Source organism: Furipterus horrens, unplaced genomic scaffold, assembly GCF_987537825.1.
Source record: "Furipterus horrens unplaced genomic scaffold, mFurHor1.1.pri manual_scaffold_6, whole genome shotgun sequence".
Taxonomy (NCBI): Eukaryota; Metazoa; Chordata; class Mammalia; order Chiroptera; family Furipteridae; genus Furipterus; species Furipterus horrens.
In genome coordinates, this window is record NW_028327176.1 from 192,917,598 (window position 1) to 192,938,598 (window position 21,001).

Genomic DNA, 21,001 nt, shown 5'->3' on the forward strand with positions numbered 1-21,001 from the left:
GCAGGGGCGGGGGCGGGGGCCAGGGCTGATCAGACGCCCCGCAGCGGCCTGGGCAGCCTTCTGCTGCCGGCCTCGGCGTCTGGGCCAGCCCTGCTGGGCTCGCGTGGCTTCTTCAGAAGTCAAGGCTCTCGTTCTAAAGCAACGGGTTCTGACGTGTGTGTATTTGCTGCGGGTGGAAGTGACTCGGTAGCATGTTGTGAACAACAGCCTTGTGCTCAGGCTGTGCCGCTGCTTCCCAGCAGGCCCCACGTCCTACGTTCTGCCAGCCGCCCATGCCCACGGCCCCGGCAGGCGCCCGCGACTCCCCTGTCACCGGGCAGCTCTGCCTTCGGGACGTTTGTAGTCGAGACGATTCTCGACGCCCGTCCCCCTGCTGCCAGCCGGGCCCAGGCGCCCCCCCCGGGCCGGCAGTCACCTCACCAAACCCTCCCTGCCACCCGTCACCTTTGCGCGCAGCAGTGTGTCCCACACAGGGGGCCACTTCCAGCCTCAAGTCAAACCAGCCAGTTTTCCCGCCGAAGCCCCAAGGGCTCTGGCTTCGGTTTCCCTCCGTGGGCCTTGGCCTGCACAGCCCAGTGGGACGCCCTTTTCCCAGGAAGGCCAAGCCGCCGTCGGTGTGTCTGCCCGCCCTGCCTCGGGGGGCGCGCGGCTGGGCACCGTCCTGCCGCCTCCGGACAGACTGACAGCTGCTGACCTTGTGCGGGGCGTGTTCCGTGTGGGTTTCCAGCAACGCGTTTAGGGTAGTATATGCATTCTGTATCTTAAACTGAAAAAGAAGTATCTGTTGCTGTTTCTTATGTTGTGTGCGGTTACATCTAGAACCGGGGTATCGTCAAAAGTATACATGACATTTTATGAGTAATAATAACTTTATATAAAAATAGTGACTGAGGTTTTCATTTCATGGAACCTAATATTATCATATTTCTGTACATTTGTCTGAGTTTTTGCCTATGATGTATTTCATTAATTATCTAAAGAATTTATTCCAGAACGTCCTTTTCAGTCCGTATGCGTATGTGTCAGCGTGGGGTGTTTACTGAGCCCTGCGGAAGGTCCTCGGACGGGCTGGGAGTGTTGCCCGGTGAACAGGTGGTCTCAGTGCCGTTGGGTGACAGTCCCCTTCAGTGGCTGCTCCGCATGGTGAAAACTCGCCGCAGTTGCGGCCACAAAGCTTCTCTGTGGGGCCAGGGTCCGCTCTCCTGCTGTCCGTTTGCCCCGCAGAGCGGCTCTGCGTCCCTTTGCTGACGTCCTTGCTTCCCCGTCGCTCCTCTCTTGCCTGGCACCAGGGGACGTTCCACTCTCGGGGGCTTTGCAGTGGGAGAAGCAGGGAGTGGAGCCGGGTGCACAGGGCGGTGCCACGTGCGGGCTCAGCTCCTGGGGGCGAACGCCAGTCACCCAGCCCTAGGCCCCACCAGAGGGCCAGTGACACTCAGTCACCGCTGCCACACCCTCTTCCCACCTCTGTCCCACGCCCTGTGGTCTCCCGTGGGCAGGACACGCACAGCACAGGGTGTGGGAGAGCCGCACACTCCGCGACCGCAGGCCTGCCGTGGGCGCTGCTGTGTTTCAGAGACAGAGTGGAAGGTGCTGTGAAGCGTCGTCTCCCACAAAGCCTGACGTTCCGCGCTTCTCACATGCCTCTGTCCCTGACCTGTGACGTGAGCGCCGTTGTTTCTCCCGCTGCTCTCGGTTTTGCTGGCCGTGGGAGCGCGTGCCTTTCAGACTGCGCCCTGGAACGCGAGCGCCGCCGGGGGCCTCCGCGTGGCCGGGGCCTTTATGCCGCAGACACAGCAGAGTCGCCGCAGAGCCCTGTGGGTTGAGCAGTGGCCTCGTGCTTTCCGGACAGGAGTTTGGAGGGCGCTAGGGTCCTGCCCTTTCGAAGGCCCTGCCACCTCTTCTCACGCGTGTCCCCACACTCGCCGCTCGCCCGGCGCGGGCACGGGGTCCCCGCTTCTCACGCCAGCTCGTTGTCTGCAATGTCCGTGGAGCATTGGAATTTTTATGAAATCGGTTTATTTTATGTTAAGTAATATTTAGTTTGTAGTTAAAACTTATTTTTCCTTTAACCATTGAGAATAAGAAAATGTTCAAACATAGTTGATACTCGTTTGTATTTATCCCCCAGATATTACAACTTTCAAGGTTTTGTCATTCTGAATTTATTAGTTTTTGTTGTTTTAGCTAAACTTTGAAAGCAAAGGCTAAAAACTAATGTTATTCCTTCTCCACCTTACGTGTGTCTCAAATCTATGGAGTAATCCTGTCAATAAACGAGCCGCATTCTCACTGCCGTCCGAGCGCCGCCTTGACTCAGGCCTCCCTGCGTCTCTCCCAAACGTGCGTTCACAGCGAGTGTTGGAATCAGGACCCCAGCCAGGTCCACACAGCGTGTTCTGTCCTCTGGCGGCTCTCGATCCAGAGCGTCCAGCCCCTCCCCACGCTCTGTATTCCTGTCATGACCTTGGTGGGGAACCTGGCTCTCTCCCCCTGCTCTGGCCCCACCCCGGGCACACCCTTCTTCCCCAGAGGCGGTGGCAGCGGCACACTGGCTTCTGTGGCTGGGAGGCCTTGGCTGGCCCTGATGCTCCCGAGTGGCGCGGTGCGTGTCCTGTGCGGTGGCAGGCGGAGCCCAGCAGGAGGCGGAGCTGTGACAGCCTGCACTGCCGGGGGCAGGTCACTGGTTTCAAGGCTGATGCTGATAAAGAGGAACTTCAGACGTTTCCCAGAGGGGCTCCCTGGGACTGTGCAGCACTGCCTGCAGTTGGAGGCCCTGTGGTTCCCTGCCAGCCGCTAGCTGGCTCCGCCCTGCATTCATGTCATTGTGTGCACGAGAGAGGGAGGGTTACCAGGTTTGTCGTCAGGACAGTGGATTGGCCACCGTGGACCTGGACTTGCCCAAGGGATGTAGCAGCGTCTCCTCGTGTTCTGGCGTCGGAGGGCTGGCTGAGTTGACGAGGGGCACTCAAAGGCTGCAGTTTGAGGTCACTGCCAAACTGACACATGCTGTGATTTCATAGCTAACGTGCAACTGACTCAAGAATTTCAGTTTTACTGAACCTAATTTGAATCAGCAGTATCAGGTGGCCACAAAAAAGCTAATGTAATTTTAAATTTCATTAATTCCAGGTGTAGCATTAGAATTAGCAGTAGTCTTACAGCTGAACAGACGCATCTGGATTTTTGCGCTCAGTTCTGGAAACCGTCTCAGGCTAGGCTAGGACAGGCGTGTGTCCCAGGGAGGGGAGAGCCCGCCGCAGGAAGGAGAGCAGCTAAAGGAACAAGCGAGAGCTGGTGCGTCGTTCCTAAGAGGCCCTGCACTGGCTCCGAGTCCACGGCTCTCTGCGGGGAGGTGCAGATGTCGTGAGGCACTTGTGGCTGTCACCGCTGGCGGGTGCTGCCGGCAGCTCGTGTGTCCAGGCCAGAACGCCACAGTGGTGAGGACAGAGCCCGCCCACAGTCTGAGCCGGTTTACCTGCAATCCAGAGCAAGGAAAGAATTGGGTTTTACCTTGTAGCTCAGGGTGTGCGCAGAAGTAACTGGAATTAAGTTTCATGAACCAGTTCTTGTCCTGGTTACTTACCCAGGGTGCACGGTACCTGGCAGAAATCTGTTTCACTCTGTTCCAGCTCAGTAAGAAATTGGAATAAAAATTATCATAAGCCACAGTTTGAAGACAGGTCTGAATGACACCAAAGGGTAATATCAGGCCCAGTGGGTGGAGCCGCACGAAGGGGGTTTTGCTTCTGTGCACGGCAGCGCTTTCTGGGGGCCCCGGCATCACTGAGCTCGGTCCAGGGCTTCTGAACTGGGGGTCTGTCAGAGTTCACGGGGCCTCTGAGCGTGGATGAGAGGACACTCACGTCTTCATTCCCAGTAAAGAAACTCTTGCTGACTTCTGACTGAGAGTTAGCATTTCCATCGCTTAGGAGTTTATACCCGTCTGCTTCAGTGTTGGAGCTGAGTGAGCCGACGCTGCTCTTATTTAACGTGTTAGGGAGGGCACTCGTATTCCTGTGCTTTCCTGGAACTGCTCCTCTGTGATGCCGTGTACTTTGTGTTCCGAGGGCAGACTCCTGGGCTTCGCCAGGGCTGGTGAGGGCCTGCGGGCTGCGCAGGCGGCCTGTTCTGTGGGTCTGTCTGCACGTCGTACGCGGTTTAGGGGTCGCGTCAGAAACAGGCTCGTTCTTCCGTCACGAGTGCGGTCCTCGCTCTTCTGCCCTGCAGGTGAGTGTGTTCTTTAATGGAGCATCTTTGAAATCCCCAGCGTACATTTGTACGGTACTTACTCAGATGTAGAGATTAAAACATTTAAGAGCAGTGTGGGGAAAACTTCCTCTGTAACCTCCCATTCTGCTGCCTAATCCCACTGGAGCAGCGCGGAGCACAGGTGCATCGCTCTCTCCGCCAACAGACCGGAGCGGCTGGGAGCGGCGGCCGTTAGGTAGACAGTGCTGGCCGTTACCGGGACTTTAAACATGGGTTGGCTCCCTGGCTTTCACAGCAGGCTGTGTTTTCTGGCAGAGAATAGTTTTTGGGTACTAGATGGGTTTTTGTTAGGCTTCATAAAAGGGGAGGTCTGCTTGTGGTGTGCATGCGTGCGTGATGTGTGTGTGCGTGAGAGAGAGAGAGAGCAGAGTTTTAGCCCAGAAAACTTTTACTTTTCATCTGAAGGATGACGTTTCCATTTTCAGTGAACTTGGACTTTCTCACCTTCGGTGAACTGGCATCAAGGTGTTAGAAGTACCGTAGTTGGCTCACATTGAGCAGGTGTGCATTGTGATGTGTTAGAGATTATGCCTTTATTTTCAGGCAAAAACATATTAATGGGATAATTTTATTATAAAGACCAAGTGTGCGTATGCGGGCATGGAGCGAACTCTTCCTGGCTGTGCGTTCGGGGCAGCAGTGCTTGCTCTCAGGTGAGGGGAGGCAGTCTGTGCTCCTCCCCACACAGTGACAGCACCTGGGGCCCGTGCTGTGCCTGCCCCTCGGACTGGGCAGGACACAGACAGGAAAAGTCACGCTGGAGGCGGCAGGACTGGGGTTTGAGTGAGGCCTGAGCTGAGAGACGAAACTCCCAGTCCGTGCCCTGTAGCTCTCAGAGTTGGTCCCACAGGAAGCAAACTCATTTAGTGTTTTTTACAGAAAACTCGTAGTTTGGGAGATCCGATGTTTCTGAGGTCATGGGATTAGTGCTGTCAGAGCCCATAGGGTTTTTATATAAACGTTGAATCACTTGCAATGTTGTATGTCAGCCGTAATTTAAAACAAATTAATTTGAACAGAAGAGAAAACAGGGTGTGAGGAGTTGCCCACCCGCCGGAGCCGGGCGTGGGGGGAGCCGGGGCCTGCCGGGGCGCAAGCCTTCGCCGCTGGGGCCCTGGACGGTCCCTGTTTCTTTGGTGCTGCTGAAGCTGTGCGAGTCTTAGGAAGTGAAACCATATAATTTTAAAGTGTTCTTGAAGTACTTGCGTTTGTACGAGGTTCCAAAAAGCCCATATTCAACTAAGTCTCTCTCTTCTACCTAAACGGTTAGCGCTCAGATGTCATTACTGTTTTTTCACAATGTGAGTCAAGGGGCTCCTGTCTCGGTGGCTGCTCTGTGTGCTGGCGACTTGTGTGCGCGCGTGTGTGCGTGCGGGCAGGGCCGCGGTCTGTGCCGGCCCAGCCGTGTCCTCCGCGCCAGTTGGAACGGTTTGCCTGCGTGGAGTTATTGCTGGCTCGCTGCGGGCTAGGAGGTGGGTTCCAAGTCAATGCGGAGCGTGGGGACGAGAACGGCGAGCGGGACGGAGTCGGCCTGGTTAGGCTCACACCAGAGGGTTGTGATCAGCGGGCGCTGCAGGGCCGGGCTTGCCCCGCTGAGGGGCCCCCAGGGCGGTGAGAAGGCCGCGTGGGGGTCGGCGGTAAGGACGGACGGGACACTGATCACGTGTTTAAAGGAAGCTCTCCATCTGTAATCTGCTGCTTCTGGCATTGGCCTTTAGTAGTTTTATAATACAGCCTTTTGTCCTCCTGCGGGTTGGTTGGTTGGTTTTTTTGTCTATTGTATTCTTTATGATAAACATTAAAAGTTGTCATCAAATCAACCCCAAGTAGTGTTCCATTATTATTGGTGATAATATTCCTCAGGAAAAAGTTTATGCAAAGGAAATATATAACTTTGGGAAAAAAGAAACCTGCTTTCCTGCCAGGAAAATAAACGGAAGGGAAGGAAGCAGGTGGCTGCTGGGCTGCCTTTTCCTTCCCTTGAATGAAATCACTGCAGTCGGCACTCAGAACGCCGTGCTGATGGGAGGGGTTACAGGCAGCTACCGCCCTGCCTGCTCCAGACACGCGTGTCCCCGAAAGCACACTGCTGACCGCGGCGCCCCTTTGAGCTCGTGGAGGACCTGCCGCCCTGTCTACTTTCAGCATAGCTTTCTCTTGGGCGGTCCGTGTAACCCGCCCTGAGGGGGGTGCTGTCGTTAAGGAAATGTTTGTAGAGTGGGAGCTGCTGGCGGTGACATTATCAGAACGTTAGCCTGTCATCCAGAACTCATGGCTCTTGCTTAGAAACGTCAGACTTTGTGTTCAGAGCTCTTATCAGTTGAAAACAGGCAGCCACAACCGGGAGAATCGGGTGTTGTTACTGGAATGCTTTTCTTTTCATGGCGCAGCCCTGTAGTGGCGGCTGTAGCAGAGGCTGTAGCGGTGGCTGTAGCGGCGGCTGCAGCAGAGGCTGTAGGAGAGGCTGCAGCAGAGGCTGTAGCGGCGGCTGTAGTGGCAGTGGCAGCAGAGGCTGTAGGAGAGGCTGTAGGAGAGGCTGTAGTGGCAGTGGCAGCAGAGGCTGCAGCGGAGGCTGTAGTGGCAGTGGCAGCAGAGGCTGTAGCGGCGGCTGTAGCGGCAGCTGTAGTGGCAGTGGCAGCAGAGGCTGCAGCGGAGGCTGTAGTGGCAGTGGCAGCAGAGGCTGTAGCGGTGGCTGTAGCGGCGGCTGTAGTGGCGGCTGTAGTGGCAGTGGCAGCAGAGGCTGTAGCAGAGGCCGGCAGAGGAGCCCTGGCCGGGTGCCAGGGAATGGCCAGAGGCCTCCTATGGTTTGTTCACTCCTCTGAACAAGTTTATTGTGTGAGGCAGCGGGAGCTCATACGTGTTAAACAACTTACTCAGAGATACAGCTAGTAAGTTGAAAAGCCAGCTCCTTTCTGTCCCTGGGCCTTCCGTGCAGTGGGTGTGGGACTGGCTCAGAGGTGGAGTGGCAGGGGTGGGTGCGGCCAGGCTGCTGCCTGCGGCCAGGCTGCTGCCTCCGGCCGGGGCTTCGGGACGGCCGTGCCTGCGGCCAGCCCTGCCAGGTGGGCGGTCACCCGCCTCCCTGCACGTCCGACTTCCTTGTCTCCTCCGGAACTCCTCCCGTATTGTTCCAAGGAGAGAGAAGAAGGAGTATCCAGCCCCCTTCAGACAATGAGTAATGGTTGAAGAAGAGGCTGCCGAGCGCGGAGGTAGAAGAGGCGCGGCTCTGGGGCCCCGAGTGCGGGCTGCGGGCTGCGTGCCCGCCGCACCGCTGCGGCCTCTCGTTCGGTGCCCTGTGCTCCTGGCGTGGGGAGTGACGTTCTGGTCTCTTAGTAGCTGGCGCTGCGAGCCTTTCATACGTGTTAGTGATGATTATTACCGTTAGCTGTTTTGGCCGCTACACAACCAGTGCTTACGTTTAGGGACTTAATTTTAGTCCCAGGCTTGATAAAACCCCATGAGCCAAATTTATGCCAAATTTATAATTGACTGAATAATTGAATAGGATACTAATTTATTTTATTAAGGGAGTATTCTAGTAACAGCTAAACTATTCCTGTGTGATGTTAAGATAACCAGGCAAACTAAATTAATAGTTCTTTATTAATACTTGTTCAGTACAGATGAAATCGTAGCAAAGGTAGTTTCCATGGCTACTTATTTAGGTTCGATAGCATAGAGTAGAAATGTCACTTCTCTGTAGACGGGAGTGCTGTTGTGTGCTGGAGACACTGTCCTTGGGTTTACGCTTTTCTTTTCAAGTATCTCAACTTTTCACACGAGGGCAGGAGCTGAAGCGCGTCCGCCGTGAAGGGCGCCTGCAGTTTCCTTTCGGCCTGGGAGGGGGTGAGGGCCACGGCAGGGTTTGCGTGAGGACGGCTCAGCTGGGCGTTCCCTCCAGACACCGGGGACGGGTCTGTTGAACGTTTAGCAATTTCAAATGGTTTTTGGGTCATTCTTTGAGGAATCGGTGCTTTTGTGTCTTTGGGGACCCACAGTATATGTAACTGTTTCATTCTCTTCATGAATGTTGTAAAGCTAGTACTTTAGCGAAAGGGTTGAGTTCCTTTGGAGATTCAGTTTGCCTTCTTGGTTTAACTTATTCTGGAAGTCTGATCCTTCGGAGGAGCCAGGGCCGTTGTGCCAGTTGACGGTTGGAACTGTTACGTGTCATAAAGACGATTTCGGGGTGGCAGTGGAGAGAGTCTTCGGGGTAAAACCTATGACTCCCATAATAAAAACTGAAATGTGTATCACGGAACTGAGGAGTGATGTCTGTTTTCTGCGCTGCTATTTCAGGGGCCTCGGAAGGAGGTCGTCGCGGGGGCATAAAGCCGGTGCGGAGGAGGGGGCAGGGCCGAGGGTGGCGAGGAGCGCGGTGCGTGGAGCGGGTTCAGCTGGCCCGCGGCGCGGCAGGAAGAGTGGGACCCAGCGCTGGTAGAACCAGCACTTGCACGCGACCTCCTGGGTCGGTGTGTCTTTCCCACACGTCGTCACTTCCACAGGTTCTGCCGCTCTGACCCCAGCTGGGCAGTCAGTTTGTGTGGTTGGGGGGCAGAGCTGGACTCCTGCCAGTAGAGCTTCCTTCCATCTTGCTAACTCGGCAGCTTCCTCAGGTCTCATGCCTGGAACCAGGCCCCACTTCAGCCCAGAACTGTGGTTGGTGGTTTCTACACGCGTGCTCACATACCTGTGGTTCTTTTCCGGGCAAGCATAGGAGGGCGTGGGGGCTGGAATCGCGCCAGCTTGTCCCACCTTCAGGTGTCATGTCCACGTGGTTTACAGCTAACCCCATCCTAATACCCCGTTTCCCGTGCTTCAGACACAGACTCGTTTGTCATAGTTCTCAGTGAAGAATAAGCTAGAGGATTGGGGGCAGTAGCGAAAAGCTTAGCTGTGGTAGGGATTTGACCTCTGAGACCAGGAAGCCGTAGGAAGGGCATGGTCTGTCTGCACGTGGTTTGAGGAGGGTCTGGGTGTCTGTTGGCAGTGGGACATCGCAGTGCACTGGGCAACGCCCGCGGAGCAGCGGGGGAGCCTCTGTCCCTGCTGGAGGCAGGGAGAGCGGCCCGGGGGCTGGACACGGCCCTCTGGCACCCCCGAGGGAGCACGACCGGCAAACAAGCACAGATTCCCTCTGAGGCTGAGGTCCTGGCCTGTGGGCTGCGGACCGCGAGAATCTCAGCTTAAACCGCAAAAGGCCTGAGTGAAACTCGTGGAGTTTCACCCAAATCAACTGTGTTTTAAGGGATGAACAATGGGAAGAGCATCCCATAACCGCGTGGAGTTTAGCCTGCCGTGGAGAGGTGTTCTCTTGTAATTTCCTCTAGAAGTAGGTTTTGAGGACAATCTAGATGGCGCTCGTTGGTTTGGGGGCAAGTAGCTCATGCTGACGATTAGTTACAGTTATCTTAGCAGAAGCTGAGGAGTTCCCATTTATGCACAGTCACGCAGGACTGAGCGTTAGATGAGGCTGGTTACCGTCTCCGCTGCACGGAGCTCAGGGGCAGACGGGCAGAGGCGGGCCTGGGATTTAGAGCTGGACTTGTCGCGTAACTGCGTGAGCAAGATTTTGTGACTTAATGACCAAATCTTGGAAATAGGGTCTAATAATAGTACTGGCTTAACTGGGTGGTTGTGAAGAGGTAGTAAAATAATACGTGTCCAGGTGTACCTGGAACTTGCTGAAGAATCAGTGAGTGTTGGCTGTACTGATGTCAGCCGCTTGGCCCCCGTTACCTTCCACGGAGACAAGGAAGGCAGAGAGAAACGGCACCTAACTTGTCCCAAGTCACATAATTCAATGTGAAGGCCAAGGTCCCATGCCTCTTAGTTTCTGTCTCAGATGTTTTAGGTAACGAAACATTTTAGAAAGTGGTGAATCACCTTTTTCATTCATTATTATTTAAAAAGTGACACTTTTTAGAACACTGTTTTTTCAAAAATGTATCATTGTTTTTTTGTAGGATTTGGAGTTCCATGGAGTGATGAGGTTTTATTTTCAAGATAAAGCTGCTGGAAACTTTGCCACCAAGTGCATCCGGGTCTCTAGCACAGCCACCACTCAGGATGTCATCGAAACCCTGGCCGAGAAGTTCCGTCCCGACATGCGCATGCTGTCACCCCCCAAGTACTCGCTCTACGAAGTGCACGTCAGCGGAGGTCAGTGTGTCGCTGGTGCGGGCGCCGCAACGCCCTCGCGCTCCCTGGACAGGCCGACGGGGCTCCTCTGCGCCCGCAGCACGCGTGCTCGCAGAGTTAGAAGGGGCGTGGTCTTCCGTGTGCCCGCTCCTCCAGAGGCAGGGCAGCCGGCCTCCCCTAAGTGGCACCGTGCGGCAGGGCTGGGAGTCCCGCCCACCAGTGGCACAGCACGCTGCTGGCTCCGGGGAGGATTTCACGGGACCCTTCTGTGGGGTTACAGCAGCACAGCTCATCACAGCCTGGTACAGGGTGTGAGACGGCACGCTTTATTCGTGCTTGGGAAAACTCGGGCATCTTGAGGAAGCATTCTTAAGTAGTTAGCAATTTCTCCTTATCTTAATATTTGAAATATCTGAAAATATCCCATATATCTATGTTAAATGACAGTTAAAATTGAACTGATTAGAAATGTAGAAACTTCTAAGTTTGAGTGCTTTAAAAAATGTTGACCCACCTGTAAAAAAAAAAAAAATCTAATTCAGCAAATAAGTGATTACACGTAACACAAACCCAGTTGGAATAGTTGTTAAGTTCTATCCACAAATCGTTTTTGAACCTAATTTTATTTATTTATTTTTTTACTTCAAAAATACAGCTTTCTTTGTAAATTGGAAATCGGGTAAAACGTTTTGTAACGTGTGGCATTCAGGTATGACCAAACTTTTTCCCATGTATGTAGTGTAGGCCATGGTGGTTACTCCTTTATTGGGGTTATGGGGGTACCGCCGCCCGACACTAACCTTGATGCTGGAGGGGCCTCTGTTCTGGGTGGGCTCAGAGGCTGGGTGCTTCCTTTACCTGGGAGCCCTGCGGAGGGAAGACCACCCCCGCTCTAGCCCTTTTCTGTCGGCACTGTTCGGTCACTTGAAGACCACCCCCAAGCGCAGCCTTCGCAGTGACAGGATGCAGGATCAGAACTGGAAATCTAAAAGCAGGAGGATTTTTATTTTTTTAAAGAACCATTTTCCCTTAGGTTTCTTAGATCTGTTTGAAAAATGAGCATGCAGAGAATAAAGGAAAACCTAACCCCTCGTTCCGTTCCCGGTCACAGGCCCTGCCCGCTGGGGCGCGTGTGCCCGTGGGCCTTGCCCGGCTCCTGCCCACGTGGGCTGGAGCAGTGCTTGCTGTTCTGTACAGCACCCATGGGAGACCCAACCTGACACCCACGGGACACCTGTGCAGGACGGCACGCCCTCTCGTGTGCAAGGGGCAGCGTCCAACAGGAGGGACTTTCCCCTTGGAGACTGGAACCGCTCCTCAGTGAGCTCTGGGGCGCAGGGCAGGGCCCCAGCCCGTGCATGGCCCTCAGGGAAAGCCCGCTGCTGTCCGTGTAGGTTAGGGCTCCCCCGGGAGTCAGCGGGAGACACCCGGGAGGGGACAGGTGCACATGACCGTGACACTCAGGGGTGGGGCACAGGTGTGCGGGGCCGCTCACCCTGGTTTAGATGTAACTGCCCTTCACGTTTTCTAAAAACACAGCGTGAAGGGTTTTCATCAGGAGCATCCTGGCAGTTTTAGTTTGTAGCGGGAATCTCAGGCTTCTGGATCCAGTTTTTGGTCTGTCACTGATTTCATCCCCCTCTCAGCTGCTTACACGCCAGAGTAGGACGTGCTGCGCTCTGTGGTGAGAGGTAACGTCCCGGTTCGCACGTGCTGTTCACGAAGTGCCTCCGCAGGCCTGCCTTTCCGGCCTGCCCGCCGGAGCCCTGCGTCCGTTGCCCAGTGGCGCGCCCCCCTCCCTGCTCCGCTCCTCCGGGCACGGCCCGTGTGGTCGCCCGGCTGGGCTGTGCCCGCTGCGGGCGGGCGGTGGGGCTCTGGGTCCCCGGCGGCTGAGCCGCGCCCCGATGGGAGCGGAGAAGAGGGACGGAGGCCGCTCGGCGGGCGGGGAGCTGCGGGTAACGGGGCGTGTTGTGGAGCCGAGGGCCGGGGTGCCGAGCTAGGAAGCAGAGGGGCCGCTGCCAGGACTGGCGCCGCCACGTGGTGCTGCCGTGAGACGGGAGGTCCCGCGTGCGTCAGGGGCACGTGGGCGGCCTGGGGACAGCGTTCCGTCCTTCCCTGCTGCCGAAGGCCGTTGCCCCCGCAGCAGCGGGCTCACGCGGGCCGGGCCCCGGAGCTCCTGTGGCGTCTCCCGTCCCCAAAGGCAGTGCGTGCCCGTGTTGCGTGAGCTCGAGCCGCGCGGTCACCACGGCTGCCTTCTCCCGTTTCATGTCCTGAAGAAGAAAGAAGACTGGACGTGGACGAGAAGCCCCTGGTGGTGCAGCTGAACTGGAACAAGGACGACCGCGAGGGCCGATTCGTGCTGAAGAACGAGAACGACGCGGGCCCCCCGAAGGTGGGTGGGGAGTGGCGGGGCCCGCGCGGCGTTCCCGGGGGTCGGTTCCGGGCTCCCTTCCTGTCTGCTGCTCTCCCCGAGCGCCCTGTACCCTCTTCCAGGGAAGCACTTAGAGGCGGCCCGCTTCTCCCTGCGGTGCCCCCGTGTCACAGAGCAGCCCGCGCGTTGCCCCTTCCTCGGTGAAGCAGAGTCACCTCCGCTTCTGCTCCTGAGCGCGCTGGTGCTCCAGGCACCGCCGCGGTGTTTCCCCAGCTCAGTGAGAATCAGCGGGAACCCACAACCTTGACCGCCACGAACGTGTGAACTTTCGGCAGCAGCTTAATGGGCCGCATGTAAAACCCTGTTCCTACTCCATCGTGAGGTCCGGGAGGGCGGAGCTCCTGGGGTGTCTCTGGGCGACATAGTAGAGACTGGGGCGGCCTCAGGCGGCGCGCGGCTGTCCGCGCGGGGAGGCCTAGGAAATACTGATCCCGTTTGAAAAGCACTGCCGGTCTGTACCCGAGCATCCAGTGTGGACAGGTGTGAGGGCCAGTGCAAAGATTGAGAACACTTGGGAGAAAGCACCCTATTTCATTGTTTACCCGACAGACTGGGGAAAGGCCGCCACGAGCCGCTCTTGGCCGCAGGACGTTCCCCTTTCGTTGGTGTGACATTAGTGCCACACGCCGGGGGCCCCGACGCCCGCGCTCCAGCCCTGGCCGTGTGCAGACGTGAGGCTGGGGATCGCGGGCCGCATTCCGCTCCGCCCGCAGTGTTTGCGGGCGCGGCCATGGGGCGCCCTGGCGCGAGGCCGGGCAGAGCAGCTGCAGCGGTGTGCCCGCTGTGCCCGGTGCTGGCGGGCCGCGCTGTGAATTACGGACGGGCGGCCCCATCCGCAGGACGCTGGAAACACTCGGCTCTATGAAAAGCCGATTTATTACAGCTCCTCCTGACATTTCTTTTGAAGTTAAAGAAACTATAAAATAGATAATGATTTAAATGCTTAGTTCTAAATTTTCACTAGGTTTCTTTCATTCGAGTTACTATATGTAAATTATTTGGATTTTTATTTATTGAAGATCAGATTTCATGACTCCCACCCCAGTTTGCGTACTGGGTTTGGTTTTGTTTGCCTGCTTGCTCGCTAACCAGCTTTGGGTTGTGGTAAGATCTGCACACAGTGAGATGCACACAGTGAGGGGAGAGTTCATTACAATTCGGGGAGCGCGCTCCTGCCACGGGCGCCCCGCCCCCCGCCGCCGCTGTGCTTTGGGCTGTGGCGTGTGGCACGGGCTGAGCTCAGCCTTCGACTAGCGTGGGGCGATTCTGCGTAGTGACCTTGTGACTTTTACCAGAAGGTTCAGAGTAATGGACCTGAAAAGCAGGAGAAAGAAGGTGTTATCCAGAACTTCAAGAGAACACTCTCGAAGAAAGAGAAGAAGGAGAAGAAGAAGAGAGAAAAGGAGGCCCTGAGACAAGCATCTGATAAAGATGACAGGCCGATCCAAGGCGATGACATGTAAGTTCCTCTCAGAAACGGTCCCATTCCTTTGTGTTCGAGCCAGGCACGCGCTGATTTGGGGGAACTGGCTCTCGCAGGCGGAGAAGGGTTGCTGATGGGACGTGCTGTCTCCCGGTGCCGGCCAGTTCCCGCCGGCAGACCACGGTGTCCCTGTCCCCTCCGTCTTCACCCGGCCTTTCTCCTCATTGCTGCTGGTCGGTCCTGGAGGCCCTGGCACGTGACCAGAGTTGTCACGAGCAGAGAGCAGAGCACCTGTTCCCTTTAAGGGTCAAATGCCTCGCCTCCCATTCATTATTCTGCCACCACAGCCCATCCTAGACGTCCTACCTGTGCAAAAATACGTGGGCTTCTGACCTCAGAGCCAAGGGAATACGGGAAACCATCGTGTTTGCCTTGTAACAGAAAGAGACACTAGCCCAGGCCAGGTCGCTCAGTCGGTGGTGGGAGTGCCGTCCCCCTACACCATGGTGGTGGGTTCGATCCCCAAGCAGGGCACATGCAGTAATCAACCAGTGACGCATCAGTGAGCAGCACTGCACATCAGTGCCTCTTTCTCCTCCTTCCTGTCTCTATACATCAATAGATAAAAATTTAAGAAAGAGAGAGAGAGATTAGAGGAGACGGACCTGTCCCCTTACTGGGGTCTGCAGACCTGAGTGTGGCCATCAGTTCTCGGTCTTGCTGGGTCACGTGGGGCCCGGCCGTGCCGCAGGGCTGCCTGCGTCGCCTGCGGGCTGGTCTCTGTGGCAGCAGCACAAGGCACTCATGGGAGACCCGCAGGCTGAGGGGACCCAAGAGGACCCAGCGTGTTTCTGTTACGCAGCTGCGCACACCTCATGTGTTTGTGAGAGAGGGTTTGAAAACAGAAATGTCCTCACAGTCTTCAAACTGGAACTTTACACAGGACGTTTTCCCACTGCCCTGTGTGATTTACTTTACATAAAATACATTCACAAATACGTACGCACATTTACAGAAAACACGTATGACGTGATTTAAGGATTACTCAGTGTTCTGTCCTAGTGTTTCCAGAACTGCGAGAGCAGCCCGTTTGTGTCCTTGCAGGCGCTGACAGGCTGCTGGGGCACTGACGGGCCCCGTTCCAGGACTCGGGGGCTTTGGGAGGGCCGCCCAGGTGCGCCCCGTCCGAGAGCTGCCGGGCGCCGGGGAGCAGCGTGCTGTCCCTGTGGCGTGGGGTGTCTTCAGGGAATGGAGTTAGTTTATCATCTCGGGTGGGGTCTTCCCCTGCGTTCATTAACTGCTTCCATTCATCCTTTGTTGCTGTGGCTTCTTCAGTGCGTTCCTCCTTCTTTTTTGACTGATTCTCAGTGTTCTGTATGTATTGGTGGTGTTAACCATTTGTCAGAGAATGACGTTTACTTCGGAGTGAAGTGGGAGCCTGTTTTGCGCTGCGTCGCAATTTATATTATTTATGTTAAGAAGATTAGCTACTTAAAACGAGTTAAGTTGCTCAACCTGATTTCCTTTTGAAAATTTAACCTCAAGGAAGTGAACATTGGTAAATCTTTTAGTTAAAAATATCTAAAGTGTAGTTAATCTTACTTCATTTTGTCTGTTTTTAGATGACATTGGCGGAAATGACTGCAATGTATAATTTACTCATTTTTCTTTTAGCTTTGTTAAGAATGATAAATTATACACACTCACTATAGAATTTTAATTATAAATTCCTGCCTAGTTCAGCGTCTTAGCTTATACTTAGGGAAGCCGCCTCCTTTGTCCACAGTAACTAGTGACTGAGGGGTGCCCCTCCAGGACAGGCCTGTGCGCACGCAGTGTGTGACGCCACTGTTCCTGACACACAGTGTGCGAGCGGCTTTGGTGTTCTTTGCCTCCTCCAGCGAGAACTCCCGCCTGGCGGCCGAGGTGTACAAGGACATGCCCGAGACGAGCTTCACGCGCACCATCTCCAACCCCGAGGTGGTCATGAAGCGGCGCCGGCAGCAGAAGCTGGAGAAGAGGATGCAGGAGTTCCGGAGCTCTGACGGGCGGCCTGACTCGGGTACAGGCTCCAGACCGTTTTTCCGTGGGGATTGCTGTGATTGTTTAGTTACACTTTTCATGTGTACCTGAGGCCTTGCTAAGTAACTCAGTGGGGGCGGCGGCCTGCTCGTACGTGTGTGCTGTGGCTAAGTGACTCAGCAGGGGTGGTGGCCTGCTAGCACGTGTGTGTCGTGCCTGGTGCCATGTCGGGGGCGGCTCAAGTGTAAGAGCTCCGTTCACAGAGCGGGGCATCTAGTTACACAGTTTTCCCTGCATGGCTCTTTTTCTTTCTTAAATTTCGGCAAATTTCAAATATATACAGAACTCCCTAGGTGCACGTCACTAAGATTCCAGAATTAACACCTTATATTTCATCTCTACCCCTCACATATCGCTCCCTTTCCTGATCTGTGTTATTTTAAAGCAAATCCCAAATTTCTCCTCATTTCATCCGTAAATATTTTGACATGTTTTCCTGTAAGGTAAGAATTCCTCAAAACCAAAACCACAGTACCATTATCACATACAAAAGAATCAACAGTAATTCCTTAATAATATCAAATACCCACCTGTTCAGATTCCCCTGACTGCCTCAGGGAATTCTTTTATTTAAGCCAGGAGTCAAGTAAAACCTGCATACCTCAGTTGGTTAATGTGCCTGTTACATTTTTCATTCTAAAATCTCCTCTTAGTTTACCTTCCAGCTTATTTGTTGGTTTGTTTAAAAAAAAAGCTCAGTGGTTTTTGCAGGTTTTGCTGACTGCGGCCTGTGGTGCTGTTTCCCATCTTCTCCTCCTGTTTCCCCACGTCCTCGATCAGATAAGGCGCAGGTCTAGGCCGGGAGGAGGGAGCAGGACAGAAACCCTTACCTTGGTATCGTCCGCAGGAGAGCAGTGGTTAGACAGTTCCATGAGTCGTGGATGTGAAGCTTCACAGTGTGTGCCCGTCTGTTCCCATGAGCTGGTTGTCAGCAGGCAGTCGGATCCCCTGTGGAAAGCAAATTGTGACCCCAGAAGTGTCAGTCGGCTCGAAGCCAGAGTCCATTAAAACGTGGCAGACAACAAAGAAACCTCAGGGTGTTTCAGTCGCTCTGCTCCGGGGGTTTGCTTCCCTCCACGCGGGTTCACGGCTGGAAATGGCGCTGTGCTTTGCAGTCCCCGCGGCACAGAGAGAGCCAGCACGCTGGCGGCAGCAGCTCCTGAAGCGTCCGCACCTGCTGTCGCCTGGCGTCCGGTCCAGTTTTTTAAACTGGCTCATCTGTGGGGTTGATGCTTAACTTCATCGGGTTTTTAATTTAAGTCTCGATCGACGGTCAGGAAGTGAGGAAGTGGGGAACAGAGGGGCGGGTGGGTGAGGAAGTTCGGGGCACACTTGCAGGAAGAGCAGCACTGCCAGCCTGGCGTGCCTCCCTTTCCTTCTGCCGCGGTCCTGGCGGGAGTCAGTTTGTTATTATAAAACTCGCCGGCCCGCCGAGGGCACGGGGTGGTCTTTGTCCCGCAGGACTGCTTGCTGCTGCTGGGCGCGGTCTGCCGGGAAGTGAAAACGGGAGTGCGCGTTCCAGCCCCGCGTCCACTGCAGCCGGGAGCCGGGGCCCTTTGCGTCGGAGGTAAACGCTGTCCCCGCTGCTGGAGCAGAGCTGTGCTCAGGGACGGCTGCTCTCCTCCAGGTGGGACGCTGAGAATCTACGCCGATAGCTTAAAGCCAAACATCCCCTACAAGACGATCCTGCTGTCTACCGCTGACCCTGCCGACTTCGCCGTGGCCGAAGCTCTGGAGAAGTACGGTCTGGAAAGAGAGAACCCGAAGGATTACTGCATCGCCCGGGTGAGTCCCGACCCCGGGGGTCCCGACCGACGTTCCATGGCGAGCACTTGCCCTTCTAGTGAAACAGGCTGAGTGTCTTCCCACTGCGTCCTTTACAGTCTGAAAACCGGGAACCGTGCGGTCAGTGCACAGAAAACCATTCCCTCTCGTTACCAAAGCAGTACCTGCTCCCGTCATGGAGTAAGGACGGCCTCGGAAGGCAAACTGGAAATAAAGATTGCCCACAGTTCTAATACCAAAGGGTAACAGCTATTAATATTTTGATTTAGATCCTTCCGATGGTTATTTTGCATATATAGGAAACTTTATTTTAGTGAAGTGTGGTTTAATTGTGTTTTCTTGTGGCTTTTACTAAGTCTACCGTGAGGTTTAACTGTTGAGTGTATTTCAGTAGCTATTCCTAACTGACCAGCACTTGGTTTCTGTGAGAGAGCCGCCCATACTACCTTGGAGATGGAAGTTTTACTTTTGACCCTAGCGTATGCAAATCTATTAAATAATCAGTTTAATAAGGTTGCATTTGAGGTGATATGTGATAATGAACTTCGTAACATTTTTTTCTCTTAATAATTTCTGTCTGATTTATACAGATGAAATCAGGAAGTTAATCAGTCGTGAAGTTATAAAAGCCTACTTTGGGCTTCTGTTCACAGTCCCTGTTGAGGTCACCGGATGATTTCTTTTGAGGCGCTCTCCTTGTTTTGGTGTCTGTTTTATTACATTCTTGCACATTTTCTTCTGCAAGCGTAGGCAGGACAGGTCGATAGTGGACGGCTGTTTCCACTTTGTACCGGAGGGTCTGTTTCCTCGGCCTGTCAGCTCACAGCTTATGAGCTCTTCGTGCTCATCCATCCATGCCCTGTTTTACCCATTTTATTACTGAGTAAACATTTAAGTTTCCTAGCGGCAGGTTCTGTGCTGGGGCAGAAGACAGGAGCCACCCCCAGGAGAGCTCACAGTGAAGGGGGACAGCGAGGCCACGACTGAGAAGCCCCAGCGAGGGGCTTTTCGGTGCGGGGCCGGCAGAAAAGGCTTCTGGGGGGACCGATGGTCACCCGAAAGCTGGGGGTGGAGGCGGGAAGCCGGGGCCCTGCTGCCGGACTCGGGGCGTCCCGGGGGGCTGCATTCACAGGGTGTGTACTGAGGCCCGAGCTGAAGGAAGGCCAGACCTTGAGGTAGAATGTGCGCTAAGCCAAAGACACCGAGTCCAATACCAGGGGCGCAGGAAGGGGGATTCCTCTGGCCGGAGGGTGTGCCGCAGGGCCCTTGGCCTTTGAAGTGACCTAAGTGGCGCCAGGAGAATGACAGGGCTCTGCGGGCGAGTCCGGCCTGTTTGGTGTGAGTGTGGCGACACGTTGGGGTGCTCCTTTCTGCTGAGACTGACCGCCACATTGGCTGTGGGTTCACGAGGGCGCGCAGACGGCCGTGACACAGCTTCGCTTCCATGCCCGGTTTTGTTCGCCGCGTCAGTGCCAGGTTAGCGTGAGCGGCAGGGCGGCGGGGGCCGTCGCCACTCCGTCTGCACCCCCGGCTGCTTTCTCAGGCGACGGAGAAGACTGCGTGGCTGCCAGAAAAAACGTAGCGCGGCCTTATGCCGGCTTAAGAGTGTAGTAAACGCAGTCTCTCACAAAGGTGATCGGGGATGGTTGTTGAGCGAGCAGCCCTGTAACACCCCCCAGTGGTCTGATTAACGTGTGCCCATTAAGACGGGTCGCCTGCAGGAAGAGGGGAGCAGCTCTGCTCCGTGCTCCGTACTGCTCATCCTGCGGGATCGCGCGTGCGGAGCGACCGCCGTAGGAGAGCAGTTGTTCATCTTCTGTCACGGAGTTGCTCACAGGTTGACCGTCACGTGCCGTCCACCCTCACGGCAGTTTGTTTTAACACGCAGACTAGTTCTGAGGCCCAGAGAGGCAGGTGGATACAGCGGCCCAGTCAGGCTGGCCAGGCTTCTTACTGGGAACCGTTTTCTCCCACTGTTGTCGGCGGCTTAGTGTGAGAACGCTTCCTCGTGTTAGATGGCTTCATCCTGCAGTGACTTTATTCACCCTAAAGCCACGAACTCTTTGAATACCTGCTCCCTTACTTTCTGGGTGTAGTCACAGGCGGTCGCCTCTTTGCTTCAGGTCATGCTTCCTCCTGGTGCCCAGCATTCCGATGAAAAAGGTGCCAAAGAGATCATCCTCGACGACGACGAGTGTCCCTTGCAGATCTTCAGGGAGTGGCCCGGTGACAGAGGTAAAGAGGCGCTTTCCTCGGCCGAGGCTCCTCCTGCGGTGTGCGCCTGACTGGTCTGGGGAGAGGCTGATGTGCCCACACTGACGCCTCCCGTACTGGCCAGACGGACTGGGGGTCGGGCAGGCTTGTTACAATAAAGAAAACCACCTGCCACCCTGAGGACTGTCCCGTCACGTAGGTGTCTCAGAAACGAGTCTGGACTCCTCACGCACCACACAAAGTCCCCTGACGACCTCAGAGCAGGGACATGGGGAAACTGCATCGACGGGGCAGTGGTCTTAGGCTCAGCGTCATGCGATGAGCTCCCCGCTGCCCTTAGACGGCCTTTGCGTTGCTGGGTGCGGGGAGCTGGGCCGCCAGGTAACCCTCTTAGCGCTGAGTGCGGATCGGGAGTCCTGAGAGTGCACTTGCTTAGAGCTTTCTCTGGGTGGTGTGACGTTGAACTGTGTTCAAGTTAAGTTTCCAGTTAACGCAGTTGAATTAAAACTCACTAGACATGCGTGTGCCTGCGTTATGAATGTGTTTCCCGTTCATCAGGTGGTTGTTAACGTAAACACAGATCTTTACAAGTGGCTGGCCAGCGCTTCTCAGAGCACACTGGGAGACACATGCTTTCTCGGGGAGCTGCCCGCCGCTGC

The 21,001-nt window shown here is 55.2% G+C and overlaps 1 protein-coding gene across 6 annotated transcripts in view; it reads left to right on the top strand.

Moving 5' to 3' along the window:
* The window catches only part of AFDN (afadin, adherens junction formation factor), a 97,928-nt gene that overhangs the window by 14,194 nt on the left and 62,733 nt on the right, over positions 1–21,001 (top strand). For 4 of the 6 annotated variants that reach the window (XM_090280087.1, XM_090280089.1, XM_090280088.1 and 1 more), the window contains exons 2-7: positions 10,233–10,428; positions 12,687–12,799; positions 14,134–14,297; positions 16,163–16,323; positions 17,971–18,128; positions 20,252–20,363. In XM_090280087.1, the coding sequence (XP_090136213.1) occupies positions 10,233–10,428; positions 12,687–12,799; positions 14,134–14,297; positions 16,163–16,323; positions 17,971–18,128; positions 20,252–20,363 (904 nt within the window). Of the gene's footprint in view, positions 1–10,232; positions 10,429–12,683; positions 12,800–14,133; positions 14,298–16,162; positions 16,324–17,970; positions 18,129–20,251; positions 20,364–21,001 lie in introns of all 6 variants that reach the window. The other 2 variants (XM_090280086.1, XM_090280090.1) reach the window with 1 other exon arrangement.